Here is a 22,261-nt window from a genome sequence, read left to right as displayed (position 1 = left end):
CTTAACCACCATGCCAAATGTCCTCCAAACTATGTATCATTTAAAAATTAAGAAATGGGACTGGCACTGTGACATAGTGGGTAAGGCCGCCGCCTGCAGTGCCAGCAACTCATATGGGCGCCAGTTCAAGTCCCAGCTGCTCCACTTCCAGCCTAGCTCTCTGCTATGGCCTGAGAAAGCAGTAGAAGATGGCCCAAGTCCTTGGGCCCCTGCCTGTGTGGGAGTCCAGTACAAAGCTCCTAGCTCCTGGCTTCAGATCAGCACAACTCCGGCCACTGCAGCCAACTGGGGAATGAACCAGATGGAAGACCTCTCTCTCTCTGTCTCTCTCTCTTCCTTGCTTCTCTGTAACTCTTTCAAATAAACAAATAAATCTTTAAAAAAAAATTAAGAAATTATGAGAATGTATTATTTTGGGGTTAGTACTGTGGTGTAGTGGCTAAAGCTGCTGCCTACAGCGCTGGTATCCCATAGAGGCTCCTGTTCAAGACCTGGGTGCTCTATTTCCAATCCAGCTCCCTGCTAATGCACCCGGGAAAGCAGTGGAAGACAGCCCAAGACCTTGGGCCCCTGCATCCACATGGCAGTCCCAGAAGAAGTTCCTGGCTCCTGGCTTTGGACTGGTATAGCTCCAGTCATTCCTGCCATTTGAGGAGTGAACCAGCAGATGAAAGATCTCATTCTCTTCTCTCTGCTTCTCCCTCTCTGTAACTCCACCTTTCAAATAAATAAATAAATAAATAAATCTTTTTGGAAAAATGTACTATGTTTGAACTGTTAGTTTAGGACTAGCATTTCAAGTCATAGATATGTAAAAATAGATGACTAAAACACTAACAATCTTTATAAGGTTACCTAAATCTGAATAATGCAGTAATTGTACTATATAGTAATTTGCTACGTAGGATATTAATTTTATATACTAATACAGTAGCCACTTAACATAAGTTAGCATTCAAACATATTCATAGGGGCCAGAGCTGTGGTGCAGCAGGTTAAAGCCCTGGCCTGCAGTGCTAGCATCCCATATGGGCGCCAGTTTCAGTCCCGGCTGCTTTACTTCTGATCCAGCTCTCTGCTATGGCCTAGGAAAGGAGTGGGGGACAGCCCAAGTCCTTGGGCATCTGCACCCATGTGGGAGACCTGGAAGAAGCTCCTGGCTCCTGGCTTCCGAGCAGCTCAACTCAGGCTGTTGCAACCATTTGGGCAGTGAACCAGAGAATGGAAGTGAACCAGCAAATCTCTCTCTGGTTCTGCTTCTCTCTGTAACTCTGTCTTTCAAATAAATAAAATAAATCTTTTTAAAAAAGCCTATTTATAAAATTACCTTCTCCAAACCACTCAATTCCTTGTGCTTTTTCATAACAAAATTCAAAATATCACAAATAATTTGGATTTTCCATTCTGCAAATCCACATTGGGTAAATTGCTTTTTTGTCAGAATTGGTTTATAATTAAATTGATCACGAAGAAGCTGTAAAGAGGAAAGAAATAGATGTAATAATTAGGAGCCTTTTGTTTCTAAAGTCCAAGGCAATAAATAGTCAACTGGTCAAGAGAGTAATGGCTACCTTTAAGAGGAGAGGAGTATCAAGTCATTAACTAAAGGTTACTAAGAGATTTATAATGCTGGTTTGAGACTTAACCAGGTAGGAGAGGTATCCAGGTGGAAAACAGGTAGCTAAGGATGTTCCAGAGAAGAGATGGCTGTCCAGAGAGATGGAAACATAACAGTCAATCATCAAAAAATGAAAGATCCACATAGTTACTATAAAAACTCATTTGCTCAATAGAATATGATACCTCACGTCAGAAAATCATAATTTTGTTTATAATTATTCCATTACATAAGTTTTAGATGAGTCAGCAAGTTCTTCAGTCTCACGTTCTCATTTGTAAACAGAAATACTAGCTTCTACTAGTTTCAAAAATTTATAGTTTGGAAACCTAGGGTTTCTTAGTAGTGCCATTTTGGCTCCCATAGAAGCCTTTTAGGACCAGAAATAAAGTGCAGGAAGATTTACTAGAGACTCCACATATAACAGCTCTCATTTCATCAAATGCATTTAGATTAGATAAGCAGTCTTTATCATTAAAAAAAAGAAAATAGTCCCCTGAATAATACCATATACAACACAAGTACCCTTCTATCCCTACATTATGATCACTGCCATGAATCCCATATTTTGTGATATAAGCATCCCTGTTTTCAAAAAAATTCAGTTTATATATGCATGCATCTTAATGTGCCAAAATGTTGAAAATTTCAAATTTTAAAATTAAAAAATAAATTCATGAAAAAACTATAGATCCTATGATTAACACTGATTTTTTTAAAAATGCAGATATGAAATTACATTCAGTATCTATAACACACAGGACTTACAAAGGTAAATAAATGGCATGGTCTGAGACCTCAAAGAACACATATCTCAAGGTTTCTGTTCCTTCTTAAAATGTAGTTAACTCATAATTCAATGAACTACAATTTTCACTAAATATAATCACATTTCTTCCTAACTCATGCCACTATACAAAATTTACTAAAATTTGATAGAAAAGGAACAAATGACAGCCAATGACAAATGTTTACCAGTTGCTGTATTTTTAGAGTAAGAAACATTCACTGAATAAAGTTGAACTGCATCTTGACTTCACTAGGAACTACACTAAAATGAGATAAATGCACATGAAAATATTCTGTCAACTACATGCTGCATATACAGTCATGCACTGCATAATGCTATATGGGTTAAGTAAAGACCATAAATATGATGGACCACATATATGAAGGTGGCCCTATAAGACAGTCATGAAGCAGGAAAGTTCCACTGTCTAGCATTTTTACTGTACCTTTTCTATGCTTAAACACACAAATACATTGCTTTACAAATGTCTACAGTACTCACTACAGTACATACTATATAGGTTTGTAGCCTAAAAGCAACAGATTATACTATTCAGCCCAGGTGTGCAGTAGGTTACACCTTCCAGGTTTATATAAGTGTACTATATCATGCTCAATGTGAAAATTGCCCAATGACACATTACTCAAAAATGTATCCCTATTGTTAAGCAATGCATGCCTGTATTTAAAGAGATATTACTAAAACACTGATTTTTAAAAATCACTCAATAACTTCTAAAATATTTATTGTGTTATAAACTCAAAATACCTTATAGATAGTATCTATAAAGCGCAAGTCATTCTTTGCTACGAGCTCTGTATTAGATTCCATCAGGAGTTCGGCTACATAAGGTGAATATGAGGTAAGCGAATAGCTGATGATAGGCAAAGATGCTGCTGTTTCTCCTTTTATTAAACTGTTAGGGAAAAAGAAGAAGACTTTGAATGAGTATAATTCCACAAAGTTGGAAAATCAAGGAAGTATAAGAAATGCTGTCAGTAATTTTTAAGTTAACATTACAGCCATAATAATTAGGTAATGCATGACCCTCTAGATTTCATCACCCACTCTAAGCCAGCCTAGCCAAATTATGAAACACTACTGCTTCACTGTTCTAAAGCTTATTATAGTTCTCTAATATCAATAGTCTATTTACCAGAATACTTATTGATTATCTAAAATTTAATCTAACTCAATTTACTCCATTTTCTCCTACTAATAGAATAAATGTTCTAACTTGCAGCACTCAAGTACACTTCATGGTTTTGCAAAAACTTGTTATAATATCTCACTTGCTTTCTAGCACAAACTTGCAAAGGTAAATATTACAAATTCAAGTTACACATGAAGACAGGCAGACTGGAAAAAGCATGTATCATCATGAGACTAAGCAATTTACCCCAAGTATCTTCCACCTACTGATCATTTCAAATTTGTACCTTCTTGGCTATACTAATTCCTCCCATTTAGAAAGATGTCTAATTATTTTTTGCTGAACTACTACTTATTCTTTATTAAGCATCTGTCAAATCTTAAGCCTTCTATTAGGCCCTCATGATGATTCTAATCCATATTTATCTCTCAAGAGAATGACTCCCAGGAAACTCCCTATCTGTTGCCTCTGTCTTATAGTGTTTTGTGTCTATTTATTTTCTCAATGTGAAATACATTCACTAATTGTCCCTCCTCAAAGCACAGGAGGCATTTCTTCAATTAGCCACTTATATTTGTTCAACTGAAGTAATACTGTACTTATGTAAAACATACGCAAATGCATTTTCTATAAAACTCAAGACATGTACATAAATCCATCCTTCCCAAATTCTTAATAAGACAGACAAAAAATGTATGATTATAACACTGTATTTTTCTTTCATGACAAATTTAAATTGCTTCCTCTTTCTGTTTCTTTATAGGCACAGTATTTTGCCTAATGAGAAAACTGCCCTGGCAACCTCAGCTATTTGAAATACAGGCCCCAAATAGAAATTTAAAAAAAATGCTTTCAAACAGCAAAATCTGTATTTTATGCATAATAACAGATGAGGGCTGGTGCTGTGGTATAGCGGGTAAAGCCACAGTACCAGCATCCCATGTGGGTTCTGGTTCCAGTTCCAGCTGCTCCACTTCCAATCCAGCTCTCTTCCATGGTCTGGGAAAGCAATGGAAAATGGCCCAAATCCTTTGGCCCCTGCACCCATGTTGGAGACCCAGAAGAAACTCCTTGCTCATGGCTTCAGATCCCACAGCTCTGGCCATTGTGGCCATGTGGAGAGTGAACCAGTGGTTGGAAGACCCCACCTCCCTACCTCTGCCTCTCTGTAACTCTGCCTTACAAATAAATAAAAAAAAATCCTTTACAAAAAAAAAAAGAAAAGAACAGATGACAGCCAGGCCTATTAACATTCCTTATGTGAAACAACCTTAAAAACTTTTGTTGTATAGTTTCTAAGAACTTAGTTCATTAGAAACAGTAAGAAAAAGAGCAAATGACAAGAAAAACTTTAAGATGTGAAAAAGGAGAAAGAATCAAAACTTGGAGCTAGATTGGGGGCATTGTGTATATACTTGTATGTATGTGACAGAAGTGGATAATCTGAGTCTCTTTGTGGAAGAAGCAAGTAACATTATCTCAATAGATCCAGAAGATAATACTATGTTGTAAAATAACCTGAACGGCCGGCGCCGCGGCTCACTAGGCTAATCCTCCGCCTAGCGGCGCCGGCACACCGGGTTCTAGTCCCGGTCGGGGCGCCGGATTCTGTCCCGGTTGCCCCTCTTCCAGGCCAGCCCTCTGCTGTGGCCAGGGAGTGCAGTGGAGGATGGCCCAGGTGCTTGGGCCCTGCACCCCATGGGAGACCAGGAAAAGCACCTGGCTCCTGGCTCCTGCCATCGGATCAGCGTGGTGCGCCGGCCGCAGCGCGCCGGCCGCGGCGGCCATTGGAGGGTGAACCAACGGCAAAGGAAGACCTTTCTCTCTGTCTCTCTCTCTCACTGTCCACTCTGCCTGTCAAAAAAAAAAAAAAATTAGACCTTTCTCTCTGTCTCTCTCACTGTCCACTCTGCCTGTCAAAAATTAAAAAAAAAAAAAAAATAACCTGAAAAATACTGTTCTTAATGATATTCTAGGACCAATAAGAAAATTGTATGTTTAAACACTGTACTCGGAAAACAGGAGAATATTTGTTTAATGTAGGCTATTCCTATCTAAAACACCTTTTAAAATGTGCTTAAAGTCATAAGGAGAAAACTTGACTGCCCAAACTAGCTAAGCCTCTTCAAGTTCTACATAATCAAGATATTCATGTTTTTAGAAAGCAAGATGATTCGTTCATATCATAGACTGCATTTGTTTCATTCCTTCTGCTTCTCACATATACTGCCTGTAATAACAGTAATTAGAGCTAAACGTTCTCCTTATTTTCCTAATTATCCTTTCATTTGTAGTATTCTCTTGAGGTTAGCTCTCCCTAGAGTATTAGAATAATGCATTCTTACATGTAAAGCCCATTACTTGAGGAATCTACTTGGTAGTTAGCTTAACAGTTCTACTCTACTACTAGAACATATACTTAACCTAGGCTTGTCCCTTAACACCCATTCATTTAATAAATGTTTAGTCAGCTCTTAATACGTGCCAGGCACAATTCTAGGTGTGGGGATACTGCAGTGAAGAAAAAAAAAATCTGAGACTTTAGCTTATATTCTTCTGATAGGGGAAATAGTTAATCAGTCAATGAACCAGTGAAAACAGGTGTGAATAAATGCTGTGAAGAAACCTAAGTATTACAAGAACAACAGAAGTACATAATAACAGACGTAAATAATAACAGAAGTACATAATACAGTAGATTACATAAATATAAGAAAAGGTTTTATTACTATATTTTACAACAATAAGTAGTTCATTGTTGGAAAATGAATTGTGCTAAATGGAAGAGTTTAATAACAATCTTCAAGCATGGTGTAGGCTGTCATAAGAAATTTAATAAGAATTTGTATTATCACAAAGAACACATGGTTAAATGTATAAAATCTATTCTATAAAAGGAATAACAAAGAAATAAATGGATAATAAATGGCATCAATCTCTGTTCATTCTTGATCTGTTTAAAAATAACCATCCAACTGAATATGAAAGGATAGTAGTTTATATTATCAACATATAACTATGCTTATGAAAATATTTAAAATCTCTTGGGTTGGAATTTTTCATTAAATCATACTTGGAAACAAACTCCTAAAATTTCCTACTTTCTCAAATAGTTTAATCATTTCAAAGTAAACTTAAGTAGGACCTAAACAAAAATTTTTATTTAGATACTTCTCCCAAGTCAAATGAATTTCAAGTCATTAGAAAAAAGAATACAAATAAGCTTGATACTATAACTTACCCTGCAGAATCCACCTCTTTAGGATAATTTATCATGCGAAGCACTTGTTCTAGGTTCCGTAAGCTTCTTTTTAAGTCACCTGTTGCCATTATTTAACATTAGCTTCAACTCCAACTTTGAAATAATCTAACTTTTCACCTAAAAATAAAAATACATGAAACACTGATTAAGTCCATGTATTTTCTTGCTTTGGGTTTTTTTTTTTCTTTTATTAAAGGTTCATTTATTTATTTATTTGACAGGCAGAGTGGATAGTGAGAGAGAGAGACAGAGAGAAAGGTCTTCCTTTGCCATTGGTTCACCCTCCAATGGCCGCTGCAGCCAGCGCTGATCCGATGGCAGGAGCCAGTTACTTATCCTGGTCTCCCATGGGGTGCAGGGCCCAAGCACTTGGGCCATCCTCTACTGCACTCCCGGGCCACAGCAGAGACCTGGCCTGGAAGAGGGGCAACCAGGACAGAATCCGGCGCCCCGACCGGGACTAGAACCCGGTGTGCCGGCGCTGCAAGGCGGAGGATTAGCCTAGTGAGCGCGGCGCCGGCCTAAAGGTTCATTTATTTATTTGAAAGCCAGAATTACACAGATAGGGAGTGAGAGAGAGAGATCATCCATCTGCTGTTTCACTCCCCCGATGGCCACAACAGCCAGGGCTGAGACAAGCTGAAACCAGGAGCTTCTTCGGGGTCTCCCACATAGGTGGCAGGGGCCCAAGTACTTGGGCCATCTTCTGCTGCTTTCCCAGACCATTAGCAGGGAGCTGGACTGAACGCGGAGCGGTCAGGATAGGAACCAGCGGGAACTTAAATCTGCCTATGTTCTATGTAATAGGCCAGACAATTACAGGCCTGACTAGAGACATAGAAATAGCTCCTTAACCTGGCTCTACATGTTTCAATGTCTTCTGAAGGTAGTCCCCATCTGTACAAGGACCCAACAGGAATAGCCCTTTATCTTGAAATCAGTCTTTAAAGAACAGAACAGTTTACTGCTCCTTAAAAACTTCAGATACTTCCAGGCTCAAAGTATCAAAAAGAATCAAACAAAAAATGTCATCACCAAATAAAACTAATAAAGCCACATTATCTGACCTTAAACTGAGATCTGACAAATCATTCAGAATAATTATACTACAGTTATCTCTCTGAGCTGGAAAAGAACACAGACTACCTGAAGTCAGATAAACAATATCTGAACAGAGAGATTCAATAAACAAAAAGCACAAAAAAGAACCAAACAGAAATCCTGGAGCTGAGAAACAAAATGACTGAATAAAAAAACTCAATAAAGAGCTTTAACAACAGACTTTTCCAAATAAAAAAGAATCAGCAACCTGAAAGCCAGGTCAGAAATTATCCAGTTAAAGGAAAAACATAGATGAACAAATGAACAACAGTGAAGAAAGTCTACAAAATTAACGGTGCAGTACCAAGTGAACCAACATGCACATTAAAGGAATGCGAGAAAGTAAGGAGAAAGAGAAAAGAATATTTAAAGAATTAATAGCTGGGGGCCAGCGTTGTGGCATAGTAGGCTAGGTCTCACCCTGTGGCACTGGTTTGAATACTTGCTGCTTCTCTTCCAACACAGCTCTCTGTTTATGACCTGGGAAACAGTGGAAGATGGCCCTAGTGCTTGGGCCCCTGCACTCAAATGGGAGACCCAGAAGAAGCTTCTGGCTCCTGGCATCAGATTGGCCCAGCTCCAGTCATTACAGCCATCTGTGGAGTGAACCAGTGGATGGAAGACCGACTCAGACCAACTCTCTCTAACTCTCTCTCTCTCTCTCTGCCTGCCTTTCTATAACTCTGCCCTTCAAATAAACAAATCTTTTTTCAAAAAAGATGTAATTCTATCTATTTATAAAAAAGATATAGAGAGCCGGCGCCACGGCTCACTAGGCTAATCCTCCGCCTTGCAGCACCGGCACACCAGGTTCTAGTCCCGGTCGGGGCACCCGATTCTGTCCCAGTTGCCCCTCTTCCAGGCCAGCTCTCTGCTGTGGCCAGGGAGTGCAGTGGAGGATGGCCCAAGTGCTTGGGCCCTGCACCTCATGGGAGACCAGGATAAGTACCTGGCTCCTGCCATCGGATCAGCGCGGTGCGCCGGCCGCAGCGCGCTGGCCGCGGCGGCCATTGGAGAGTGAACCAACGGCAAAGGAAGACCTTTCTCTCTGTCTCTCTCTCTCACTGTCCACTCTGCCTGTCAAAACAAAACAAAAAAAAAGATATAGAAACAGACAGTTCAGAACCAATGGAACATATACTGACACATTTATGACAAAGGCAAAGTGGAGTAGCTGTGGAGAAATGATGGCCTTTTTTAATACATAGTAACACTCATGTGTTAGTTGAATATATAAAATAAATAAATTGCAATCCTTACATCACACCCTTCACAAATTTATTTCTAGATTTACTGTAAATCTGACATGGGATAAGCGAGCTGGCTGAGCTGAGTTCACAAACCACAAGCCCTTGCCCCATGTAATTCTATCTTACTTGTCAATCAGAAAACCCCTTTTCCTGAAATGCCTAGTTTTCATCCAGGACCTGGGGAAAAGTCACAACATAAATATGCATATTAAGCTCCACATGGAATTTTACGGTGGTGTCATAAAAATCCCAGGTTGTGAGGAATGAGATGGCCTAATATACAGTTAGGTCAGGAATCTCTTGGAATGAGAAAAGGCGCAGAAGCCCTTTAGTGGACAAAATGCTTTCTTCTCCCCAAAAGTTGCCTTTGACAAAATTATAGCTCCAAAAACTCTGATGAGTTTCTACTTATGAGAATAGGCAAGAAGAAATTGCCAATCCCACCATTCTGATGGGTTTTTATCACCCAGCAGACTAGACAGGATAGCAGTTCAGGACCTCTGGTGGGTTTTGTCCCAGTCCTCTGATTGACTGCTTCCTGTTATTCTGCTCCTCCCAGAAATGTGCACAAATGACCCTACGCTGGCAAGTTTCTCTGGACATTCCTCCCATAGGCAGGCAAGACTGAGAACTAATCTGGCTGTAACTGCAAATACCTATTCTTGTATTTTGCCAATGGCCAGAATTGGAGGTCTGAGTTTATTTTAGGTTCCAGACAAAACAAATTCTTCTTTGGGATGTCTCCTCCTCATTAACATTCTACAACTTTAATATAAATCTTAACTCTTCCAAGAGACTTCCTTTAGTGCTTCCAGATATATAATCCATCTCCCCAGTACGTGTGCTTTCGTCTTATGCAGTACTTCGTGGAATCTTTTTCTCATGTCTTGAAATACATTTCAATGTCTCTTAGATTATTTCTACTCTGATAATGAAATTTCTATCAAATATGTTCCAGGAACATATCTTCTTCAGTACCACCAGAATATATTTTGAAGGAGAGTAAAATAAAAGTACATCTTGGGTCTGTAGGTGATAGAAATAAGTTATAAGAGAGTATAGAAAAAATGAATTTCTAAAAATATAAGTATTGGAAAAAATTTGACTATTGCTCTACATTTTCATTAAAGACCTTAATAAATTTTGTAATAAATTTATTGAAATCTAAAATTAAGTTATTAAAATCCAATCTATTACTCATGCACATTTTAACAGTACTTTCAGAAATTAAAATAATTAGGGAAGAAAGGAGAATAAAAACAAGTACAGAGCTCAGTTGGGACTGCTGTGTCCACGTATAAGACCGTTTGAAGACAATTTTGGAACAATAATCTACTACAGCCATAATTTCAGAATTTTTACAGTCAGGACAAATCTGCAGTCCTTGAAGAAGGTTGGAGGGAATGTGAAACATTACGAAAATGCAAGCAAGGACTACATGAACTGCTTTCACCTATTCCTTCCAGTCAGCATTTGGACAGCAGTATGGATCCTCGGCTCAGAGGATCCAACAGGAATCTATCATAGGAAACCTGTAATTTCCCAACCCTAAATCACACTCTAATTCTCGGGATAAAATGCTTCGATTCTTCTTTACCGTTATCAAAAGCATATACCAGCTGTGTATAGAGGCAAGCCACTTACAACGCCCCCCTACCCTCCGCCACTTGACTGAAAAAGGCTAACAAGACAGACCTCATTCGCACCTGCTACGGGACTCAAGAAAGGCAGCGGATAGCACGACCTCTGCCCAATATGGGGTGCAGCCTCACCATCTCCCTCGGGCTCACCCAGCAGCCCTCGATAAAGAGCAAAGAAACCGGCACCGAAGGCCTGTGGCCTGGCACAACAAAGTGAGGAGGAAGGAGAAAAGGCAGACAGTCACTGGGACCCAGGCTGCAGCAAGTCGTTCCTACCGCCCAGTGCCCGCTCCCAGGCAAGCTTCTCGCGCCGACCGTTTGTATTTGGAACCGTGGGTTCTGGCCCGCCACGCACCGCGGCAAGACCTTCCAAACGGCAGGCTCGGGAGCGCTCTTGGATGCCTCGCTGCAGATTCCACACGACGTCCGTACAGAATTCTGAGGAAAATGAGACTTATGAGAGAGACTTCCCAGTGACCAATCAGATTATAAATTGTAATGTAGAAATTTCTGTAATTCTGATTGTCAGAATATCTCGGGAGGCGAAGATAAAAAGGAACAATCTGTAGCGAATCGGACATACCGGAGACAAAAATGCTTCCTCTTTAAGGGTTAGAGCAGAAACGTCACTTCCGGCAACAATAGGAAACGTCAAAACTGGGAGAGTCGGCGACTCTGGCCTCTACAGCTTGAGGTGCTGTGAAGTTCGGAGGACTCTGGTGCTCATTCTGCTAGCAGCTCCACCGGCGTGAGCCAGTAAAGTTTGATCAGGCTTCTCTATGGCCTGGGCACCCGTTCCCGGCTGAGCCATTTTCTTTTTGGCGAGAAGCCCCCACGCAGAGGCCGATTCGTCGCGGCGGCGGTGGAGATCGCAGGTCGCTCAGGTACAAGCGTTAGCCTAGGTCTTCCAGATCTCTTACCTGTCTCCCTTGTATACTCACTTTTCTTGGAAAAAAGCCTGTGCCTGCCAGTTGGCAGAATTTGGCCGAGCAGCCGGAGTTTGGCACCAATGACGCTGCAAAGCATATTGAGTGACAGCAGTAGGGACTTATGAAAATGAAGAGTCAGTATCAAGAGGCGTGAATGGTTGTGTTTCTTCTTTTTCTAGGCCATTGGGGTGTAAGTCGGTTTAAGACCCTAGGTTGTGACCCGGCGTCATCTTGAAATAAAGCGGAGAAGCGGCAAATGTTACCCAAGGCCAAGTGTTGCTTTTCAAGGATAGGGTTATTTTGGTGCCTAGGCAGAGTTTTTGGTTCTTTACTACTTGGCAGTAATGTGAATGTAACAAAGTTAGAATCATTACGGATTGCCCGTTGCTGTGGTAAGCTTTGGTATGAAATTTGGTAATGTCTTCGTTTGGCTTGTTTCTGTGATGTCTCCAATCTTACACAGTAGGTACTCAATGAATATTATTCACTGGGCAAGTATTTCTAAGATAGGAGCTCCTCTCTCCCCCCATGCAAATGGTTTACAAAATAAAGCAGGTTTCAGAATGAAGAATATATTTTTCAGGTTGAGTCAAAGTTTCATTTTTAACCTGGAAAGCTGACTGTTTGATGAGATACTAAGTTAGTTACCTATTGCTGAATAATAAATTACCCCCAATTTACCCCCGCTTAAAGCACATAAATATTTATCATCTCCATTTCTGTAGATTGGAGTTGGAATGAAATTTATCAGAGAGCCTCTGACCCAGGTTCTTTCTCGAAGTTGCAGCCAGGCTGTAACTGGGGCCTGTGACCTCTTCTGACTGCTCCACGAAGGGGCAAGGAGGATCTGCTTCCAAGCACTCACATAGAAAACGTTGTTTTTGTTGGCAGTCACTTTGCTGTAGTTCTTGGCAGGCCTGGGTTTGCAATTACAGGAGTTTCTCTGTAGGACAACCTCACAGTATGTTGATTGGCTTCCCTGGGACTACCAATCTTAGATGATACAGGTTCTTGTAACCTAATCTTGTGATATCCCATTACTACTGCCTTATTGGATTTGTTAGAAATGAGCCAACCCAAAACTGAGAGGAAGTAGTGGGGATTACTCAACTACATGAATACTAGGAGGAAGGGATCACTGGGGTCTTCTTCTTCTTCTTCTTTTTTTTTTTTTTAGGCTACCTGAACAAATAACCTGGCTGATAACTTTTAGGAGATAATAGCTGGGATTAACTGAACAAAAAATATGCTTATAAAAAATGTAGTCACACAAGGAAACATGTCAGATCATAAAGAAATAAACCTGTACTAACATTATCTCTTTTAGAAAAATATTGTTTTATCCTTTTTTCCTATAAATTATCTTTTTCCTACTAATTAAGAGAGGTTATTTTTTATGTCTCATGTGAAACTGCCTGGAAGATGATATATTGAAATGTTTTTGCCTTTGGGGTATACATGAACAGAGCATGTCACAACTGGAGATGTGTGTTTCTTACCCACTGCCATTTTGTGTTTGAAGCTGGTAAAAAATAAATAAGTGTAAAGTACTTTTTTTGTGTGTGTGAAGTGATAAGGTTTTATTGGGTAAAGTACTTTTAAAAGAGGAAAGTTAACAAATGGCTAGAGATAAGTATATCTATGCAAATCAGTTATGGCCTTTATGTTGATGTGATTAAATAGGAATGGGAGAGGTATGTCTTGAAAATGTATCTAGGCTGGCTTTTAACCATTATTTCTGTATTACCAAGCTTCACATCACCAGGACAGCTTTTGTCAATAAAGCATATAACCTAATGGAAATAAAAGGTACTTCAGATTTGTTGGGAAACAATTTTTGCTATGACTCAATGTAAAATTGCCTATGCTTCTTCCAGCTGAGAAAGATGTTGTAAATCCTTATCATCAGTAAAATGTAATTCAGGTTTACCTGTTGTACCTCAAGTGCATAACACCAGCCTTCATTTGGTAATTATAAATTCAGCTTTTGTATTGGGACTCCCCATGAGGTTATCATACCTCATTTATAGTAGATTATAGCCAATTGACTGAAGTAACTTTTGGCCCTTAGATATATACAAAAGTTCAGACAGATGCTTGAGAAAGTAACACAGTTGAACTGCTTGCATCTACAAAATGTTTTATGGTAATAACTTATAGATTTAGCCAAAATATTAATCATAATATATTTAATTTAAGCTTAACAGGGAATGTTTTTTGTTTATAATGTTTGTGCTGGGTTAAAAGATACCTTCAGCTCCTTCATTCCACAATATCACACTGCATTGAAATTTGTCATTCAAATGTACAGCTATGTTTATTTTTATATCTTGATTCATATTTGGAAATGGGACTATCTCATTAGATGTCATATGATAATGCATCAAAATCATTAATACTAAAACCTAAGAAGTATGCATATAACTCATGTTGTTTTTACATTGAATTAGTTTACTCAAATATTTTTTTTTAAAGATGTATTTATTTATTTGAAAGTCAGTTTCACAGAGAGAAGGAGAAGCAGAGAGAGAGAGGTCTTCCATCCACTGGTTCACTCCCCAATTGGCTGCAATGGCTGGAGCTGTGCCAATCCGAAGCTAGGAGCCAGGAACTTCCTCTGGGTCTCCCACGTGGCCATCATCTGCTGCTTTCCCAGACCAAAGCAGAGAGCTGGATTGGAAGTGGAGAAGCTGGGACTCGAACTAGCGCCCACTGCTGGCGGTGGCTTTACCTTCTATGCCACAGCGCTGGCCCCTCAAGTATTATTTTTATTCATTCTAATGAAAAATATGTTTCTGGAAATGGATCTTCCCTAACTGATTTTTTTCTTTTTCTCTGTCATTTTGTTTTTCTGACAAATTTCTAGATGTTGATTCTATAAGAAACTAAAACATCCATTGCTGACTTGAGTAAGTTTATATCATATTTCAGGAAAGTACTTTAGTGATAGTAGAGATAGTATTATTTTGTGGCTTCAAGTTTAGAAAGTAGGTTTATGGAGTTTAACTCTTTTTGTAATGAGTAGTGTGTATATTAGTCACTAATAGATTACGTTGGATTTTATAAGCTATTTGAATGAGGGAAACAGATTTTAAGTAGTAAGTAAGCCAAGCTTGGAGAGCCTCTAGCAGTTAGTACTGAGAAGTAATTCATGCACCTCATGAACATGGAGGGAGAAGAGGGAGTACAAGAGGAAACACAGATTGTAAACTCATGCACATGCACACCCCTATCTGCATCACCTATTTGTTTTTGTTATTTTTAGAGTTTAGCACTACCCCCCAGATTTTATTTTAAGGAACCATAAAATTGTTTCTCCAATTTTTTATTGTTGCAAAGTACATATAACAAAATTTATCATCATAACCATCATTAAGTATATAATTCAGTGCTGTTAAATGTATTCATGTGCTGCTGTCACCATCCCTATAACTTTTTTTTAAAAAAAAGATTTGTTTATTTATTTGAAATACAGAATTAATTACAGAGAGAGAGAAACAGAGATCTTCCATATGGTTCACTCCCCAAATGACCATGATGGCCTGAAGCCAGGAACCTGGAACTCTATCCAGGTTTCTTCATGGGTGTCAAGATCCCAAGCACTTACGGCTTTTGCTGCTTCTTTTCGAGGCATATTAACATGGAGTTGGACTGGATCAGAAGTAGAGTGGCGCAGGAGGGTCCCACAAGGGGTAGGTTCACAAGGGATGCTTGACATCCCAGGCCACAGCTTACCCCACAGTGTCACATCCCTGGTCCCTATCCTTATAACTCATAAAACTGAAATCCTATGCCTGTTAAACAGTAACACCCCATATCCCGTCTCCACCTCCATCCATAGTCCCTTGGCAATCACCATTCTGCTTTCAGTCTCTATGATTTATATTACTTCAGTATCTGATTTAGAAGGAATCACATATTATTTGTTGTGTTGTGACTGCTTATTTCATGTGTAATGCCCTCAGGGATCATCCAAGTTCTAGCATATGTGAAAATTTTCTCCCTTTTTAAGACTTCATAGCATTCCATTCTGTATATGTACCATCTTATTCTCATCCATTCTTCATTCATGAACAGTTGGTGGTGATGTAAAATAGGTTTGAGATTTTGATAGAGATTGAATTGAATCTGCAGACTGCTTTCTATATATTGACATCTTAATAGTAAATTTTCCAGTTCATGAACATGTGATGTATTCTATTTGTTCTGTCTTTTTTCATTTCTTTTAGTAATGCTTTTTACCTTTCATTTTAGAAGTCTTTCACATCCTTGGTTAATGCATAAGTATTTTGTTTTCAGGATGCTATTATAAGTGGAATTATTTTCATAATTTCCTTTTCAGATGATTCTGTTGACTTTTGTAACTTGCTGCTTCGATGAATTCATTTATTAGTTCTAAGGGCTTTTTTAGTGGAATCCTTAGAATTTTCTCTATGTAAGATCATAAGATCTGTGAACAGATAATTTTATTTCTTTCTAAGTTGGATGTCTTCTATTTCTTTGTCTTGACTCCTCCCTCTTAGAGCCATTGCATTTTATAACAAAAAGAGATCTTGAAAGTCAAAACCCTTGTCTCATAGGTCAGGAAATCCAGTGCTCATAACTAGCTAGTGGAGTCTTAATCAAATTTCTATTTTCTCCCATCCAAGTATTAACCAGGCTGGACCTTGCTTAGCTTTCAAGATCAGACAGGATCAGGCATGTTCAGGGTGGTATGCCTATAGAATAAATTTCTTTTTTCCGTTGTCTCTTTTGAAAAGTAGATGTGTCATCTCACTTGTGATTGTCCATCTGTTTCAGGTTGTCCTCAGTATTTATCTTAATGCTCTTATTTGTATAAAAGCAATACAATGAGAGTTATATTTTGTTTTATTTTATTTTTACTTCTGCAGTGCTCATGGGAATGGCCATCTTGTTTAGTGGACATGAAAGTGTGAGAGGAGATTAGTTGCCATATGCTACCATGGCTGCTGCTATTTACAATCATGCTGAGTAACTAGTAGTGCAGTTAAGTAAGCTCCAGTGTAATTAGAAATAATTCTGGAGATAAGTATGTTAACTACATTTTATTTGCAAGTTAAAACAGACCACGTATCTTGCAAAACAACCAGAGATTTAATGAACCTGAAATTGTAAAATTTTTTGCTATATTTAAATATTTTTTGTATTTGTTGAAATGGTATTTTGGTAGCACTCATTATAAAATGAAATTGAAGAATGGGGAATAAATCTTCAGAAAACAAAGTAATAGTGTATGTCTTTTTGAATTAAAAAAAAAAAAACACCTATAAAGGGTATGCCTTTTAGTAACAAAAACTGCTCTTGCAGGACCAGATCTTTAAATTTAATGAGTAGGTGCTTTTTTATGTGTTTAAGTGTACCTTGTGACCTCTTAGTACTTAGCTATTTCCCTTTTCTCCTTAGAAAGACCTCCTTGTGGACTTAGCCTTCTTTCATTTTCCTACGGTTGTTGCCTTTAAATTTTAGGAGTGTGATTGGTTATCAGATTTTTTTTCTTTTGTTCTTGAAATTTCTTTATCCAGTCTGTTCTAAACTACTTTGGTGGTCTGTTTTTTTGGAAGTAGAGAAATAAGTGCTGCCCTGCCACTTTGATTCTAAATGTCTTACAGAATACATTTTCTCACAGACCATTCCACTTTCTTACAGAATTGAATAATATCACAAAAATACTACTTAAAGGTTTTTAATATCTAAAATAAGCAATACTCTGGTTTCTCTTCAGATCATATAAATCTTGCACCTTTTACAAAAATAACCAAAAACCTAGTTGTTGCTTTCTACTTGAAAAACATTGAACATTTCTAAAAATATAAAAATAAATGAATATTTTTAAGTATCAGTGGAATTTGTATTTTAGGAGTAGTTCTTTTGTACATGTTTTAGGCTTTTATCAGAGATAGAACATTTACTTCCAAATTCTACTTTTTGGAATTTAAGCATAAAAATATTGAAGAAAACAATTTATAATGAGTATTTAAATAAGGCCATTTATATGTCTATCACATATCATTGATTTAACACTGTATGCTCACAAGAACTTTATGGAATTGGTTTGCTTCAAGCAAAAGTATTTAAAACAGAGTGTTTTTTAAGACCTCCAGACTCCTTTCTCTTCCTATTTTCCCCGTGTAGATTTTGTATACCTTAATGGTATGGAGATCATTGTTCATTATATGAGTACATGACAGCACTTCAAAAAGTTTGTAGAAAAATGGGATTAAAAGATAAGTTTATTTTGCTGCAGAAAAATTTTGAAATTCATGCATAATTTTTTTCACAATATGCATTTTCCAAAATAAATGTGTGTTTTAATTCCATTTTCCATGAACGTTTTGTAGTGCCCTCATGTAGTTGTCTCCAGAATTCATGCTGTTTGAGTGCTCAGTGCTGTGAAATTACCAAGTTTTAGTAAAATTACTCTTTACTTCTGCAAATACTTTGCTATTTAACTAGTTATGTATGGGTGCTTTGATTAAGCTGCTTAATATTTTACAAATAGACTTTATATTTGATATACCAGTAACTATCAATAAAATAATTTCTGGCTTATTCTTTTGTGGAAATATTGTATCCTTTTGAAATAAGGAAAAAAATATTACAGATACAGTAAAAAATGCCGTCTCGTCAAAACACAGTCCTCTGCTGCAAGTACATAGTACAAAAGACTATTATCATAAACTTTAATAAATTAGTAACTGGTATCATTATTGGTGATTAATCTTTATAGTGCTTTCTGGATGGAAATCTGTTTGTACTATGTTACATCAGATTTGTTTAGACCAAAAACTATATTTTTAATGTAAAAATGGCATCTAAAATCATACCAAAATAGTATAGCTGGTTCTCAGATTTTTATAGTTAAAAAAAGAGAAATTGAGCCAGGACTTATATACTGCTTTATCAGTTAAAACATATTTTTGTCTATGTTTCTTCTTTCAGCACTATGAAATAGATAAGGAGTGATTTCCTCCTTTTTATAGGAAATAGAACCTCAGAATTCTATTTGAAACACCTAATATCAAAAAGCAAGTCATGGCATCATGAGAGTTTTAAAGTCACTCTCCACAATGGCAGTTCCAAGAAAACCTAAGTATTTTTTCTAAAACAGACATTATAGCACACATTCTCTAAGAAAATAGGGAATTTTTCAGCACAATAAAATTCGAAATTAATTTTTAGAGAATCAAAAATAACTCAATACTTACATATAGATTTTTTAAAAAATTGAATCTTCCATTAAGGGTTTGGTCAGTGATACAATAAAATAGTATTGCTGTTATTTTAATAGAAATAAGCATATGTATTAATTTTTGGAAATTAAGTAAAGCATCCTGATTTTGAAAATATTGTCATTAAATAAATTGTTGATATACTTATTAGAAGTATAATATTTGAAGCAATCCATATTAATTCACATTAACTTATGTCTTTGTTTTTAATGAATAATTATATTAATTCACTAATTAATGTACTTTGTGTTTACGTTGTCTTCTTCATTAGACCAAGTAAGAGGCACACAAATAGCAATATTTTTGCATTTATTCCTTAATCCAATCAACAGTACATCCTTTATAGTCAAAACATCATTACAGGATTTATATCATGAAGGATTTGTTCCTTTATTGTATCTTCTTTTGATCTATATGATAAATTCCATGAAGATAAAGATGATTTATATAGGTGGCAGATTTTTTTATTTTTTAAGATTTTTATTTATTTATTTGAGTGGTAGAGTTACAGACAGTGAGAGGGAGAGACAGAGAGGAAAAGGTCTTCCTTCCATTGGTTCATTCCCCAAATGGCCACAACGGCCGGAGCTTCACCAATCTGAAACCAGGAGCCAGGAGCTTCTTCTGCGTCTCCCACATGGGTGCAGGGGCCCAAGGACTTGGGCCATCTTTTTTTTTTTTAAGTTTTATTTAATAAATATAAATTTCAAAAGTACAACTTTTGGATTATAGCTGCTTTTCCTCCCATAACCTCCCTCCCACCCGCAACCATCTCATCTCAAACTCCCTCTCCCATCCCATTCTTCATCAAGATTCATTTTCAATTATATTTATATTCGGAAGATCAACTTGGTATACACTAAGATTTTAACAGTTTGCACCCACACATATACACAAAGTATAAAGTACTGTTTGAGTAGTAGTTTTACCACTAATTTGCATAGTACAAGAAATTAAGGATTGAGATCCTACCATCTTTTACTGCTTTCCTAGGCTTAGCAGAGAGCTGGATTGGAAGAGGAGCAGCCAGGACTACAACCAGTGCCCATGTGGGATGCCGGCGTAGCAAGTGAAGGATTAACCTACTGCGCCACTGCGCCTGCCCCTAGATTGAAGATTCTTAACAATTATTTGAATTCCTGAAATCTAAAATGGCTACTAGTTGTCAAATGACACTAGACTTGCTTTGTCCTTAGTCATCCTCTTGAAAACATTCATTAGAATTCTTCTTCTAATTCTTTATTGAGATATTTTTATACCATAAGATGCACCTATTTTAAATGTTCATTTCTCATTTTCTTAGATGATTGTAGATATACATGGTATTGCAAGAAATTTTTTTTTTGGAATCATTTGTTCGTTTATTCATTAATATGTTGTCAAATTCAGTTTTCTATACACTATGTTTATTCCATTTTTGTACTATTAGATACATATATTTAAAAAATATTTAACTTATTATTATGAAGAAATTAAATATTTTTGAATCACTTTATTATTTGCTAGCAACAAAACTGAAACAAGTCTCATCCAATTCAATAAACCCATTTAAATACCTTTGTTCAATGACAATGTCTCTGAATATCTAGTTTACACATTTCTATTCTACACAACACTGTTTTACCCTGTTACATGGTATACAGTTAAACATTTCCATAATAAACAAGTTTCTCTTTGATATTATTCAGAACAATTTCTTCACACTCCCCAGCAATCCAGCAATCACTCAAATATATTAAAAATGTATCCTCCTTTAAAAGGCACACACATTTACAGGTTCAAATCTTTATTGTTTTAAAATTGTTCAGATCTTTTACAATACAATATTTTGTTATTTAAATGACCTCTAAATGGTTAATATACAATGAATATCTTTTTCTGAAACTCAACCATGAAATATGATTTTACAGAGCGATCCCTTGTATAGTTTGCCTGTTTCCCTGATGGTATTTTCCAAAACTAGTATATTGTCACTGCCAGAATATAGATGTTGATACAATACACCTATCTCATCTAGATTTGTCAGATTTTATTTTTTACACAATATGCATGTAAATGTGTATGAAGTTCTATGCAGGTTCTTATATCCAACTCCTCAGTGCTCAGTTTTAATACCACAGGAATCCCTCCTGCTGCCCTTTTATAACTTCACTTACCTCTGTCCTAGCTGATGTGGACTATCTAATTATATGCATATTTGTCCTTTGTACATCTTCTCCCCTGAAATTTCTTTTGTTCCTGTTTTTTAATTGGATTGTTTGCTTTCCTGTTAACATTTTAAGAGTTGCTTATATGTTCTAGATACCAGTCCTTTGCAAGATAAGCGATTTGTGGGTTATTTTCTCTCAGTTGATTGTGTATACTTTCATCAACTAAATTTTTCATTTTGATGAAGTCTGTTTATTCAGTTTTTTATGTTTATAGATATTGCTTCTGAATTCCTTGCCTAGCCTTAGATCCTAAAGTTCCTTTTATGTATACTTCTAAAGTTCTCTAATTTTATATTTTAAATTTAAATTTATGAATTAATTTTTGTAAAAGCTGTCAGATTTTGATCAAGTTCACTTAATTTAATGTTTTATCAGTGTTTACCACTTATCCATCTATTGAATCAACAGATTTTTTTTTTTTTTTTTTTTTGACAGGCAGAGTGGACAGTGAGAGAGAGACAGAGAGAAAGGTCTTCCTTCCTTTTGCCGTTGGTTCACCTTCCAATGGCCGCCGCGGTCGGCGCGCTGCGGCCGGAGCACTGCGCTGATCCGATGGCAGGAGCCAGGTGCTTCTCCTGGTCTCCCATGGGGTGCAGGGCCCAAGTACTTGGGCCATCCTCCACTGCACTCCCGGGCCACAGCAGAGAGCTGGCCTGGAAGAGGGGCAACCGGGACAGAATCCAGTGCCCCGACCGGGACTAGAACCCGGTGTGCCAGCGCCGCTAGGTGGAGGATTAGCCTATTGGGCCGTGGCGCCGGCCAGAGTCAACAGATATTTACAGAGCAATTTATATCTTCAAGCCACTGTGTTCAATATAAGATTTATTCATATAGCCTATTGATTGGGATCAGTTCCTCATATTACAGTTAATGGAGTTGATAAGTTGATAAGATCCAAAATACCCAATTATTTGGTATTATAATACCAAATAATAATAATTGGGTAAATATTATGCTGTAACTAAGAAATGCTTAATAATACTGATATTAGCAATTGATGCATTGATTTCAAAAGCCAAAGAAGTTGACGTGCTTTCCACAAAATACTTTAAATCAAA

The 22,261-nt window shown here is 37.3% G+C and overlaps 2 protein-coding genes across 12 annotated transcripts in view; one reads left to right on the top strand and one right to left on the bottom strand.

Annotated features, from left to right (window-relative positions):
• CEP44 (centrosomal protein 44) overlaps positions 1-11,534 on the bottom strand; it is a 32,048-nt gene extending 20,514 nt beyond the window's left edge. For 2 of the 10 annotated variants that reach the window (XM_017338245.3, XM_070068301.1), the window contains exons 1-5: positions 11,398-11,534; positions 10,881-11,252; positions 6,803-6,940; positions 3,177-3,324; positions 1,328-1,474 (exon numbers count right to left, since the gene is read on the bottom strand). In XM_017338245.3, the coding sequence (XP_017193734.3) occupies positions 1,328-1,474; positions 3,177-3,324; positions 6,803-6,891 (384 nt within the window). In that variant the 5' untranslated portion in view covers positions 6,892-6,940; positions 10,881-11,252; positions 11,398-11,534. Of the gene's footprint in view, positions 1-1,327; positions 1,475-3,176; positions 3,325-6,802; positions 6,941-9,830; positions 10,201-10,869 lie in introns of all 10 variants that reach the window. The other 8 variants (XM_070068297.1, XM_017338257.3, XM_070068299.1 and 5 more) reach the window with 7 other exon arrangements.
• Positions 11,535-11,557: 23 nt separating this feature from the next.
• Positions 11,558-22,261, top strand: part of FBXO8 (F-box protein 8) — a 54,737-nt gene continuing 44,033 nt past the window's right edge. Inside the window, exon 1 of one of the 2 annotated variants that reach the window (XM_008249924.4) lies at positions 11,558-11,698. The gene's annotated coding sequence lies outside the window, so the exon portion shown is untranslated. The remainder of the gene's footprint in view (positions 11,699-22,261) is intronic. The other variant, XM_070068302.1, reaches the window with a different exon arrangement.

The sequence above is a fragment of the Oryctolagus cuniculus genome, chromosome 2 (assembly GCF_964237555.1).
Source record: "Oryctolagus cuniculus chromosome 2, mOryCun1.1, whole genome shotgun sequence".
Classification (NCBI taxonomy): Eukaryota; Metazoa; Chordata; class Mammalia; order Lagomorpha; family Leporidae; genus Oryctolagus; species Oryctolagus cuniculus.
This window is presented reverse-complemented; position numbering and strand designations above follow the sequence as displayed.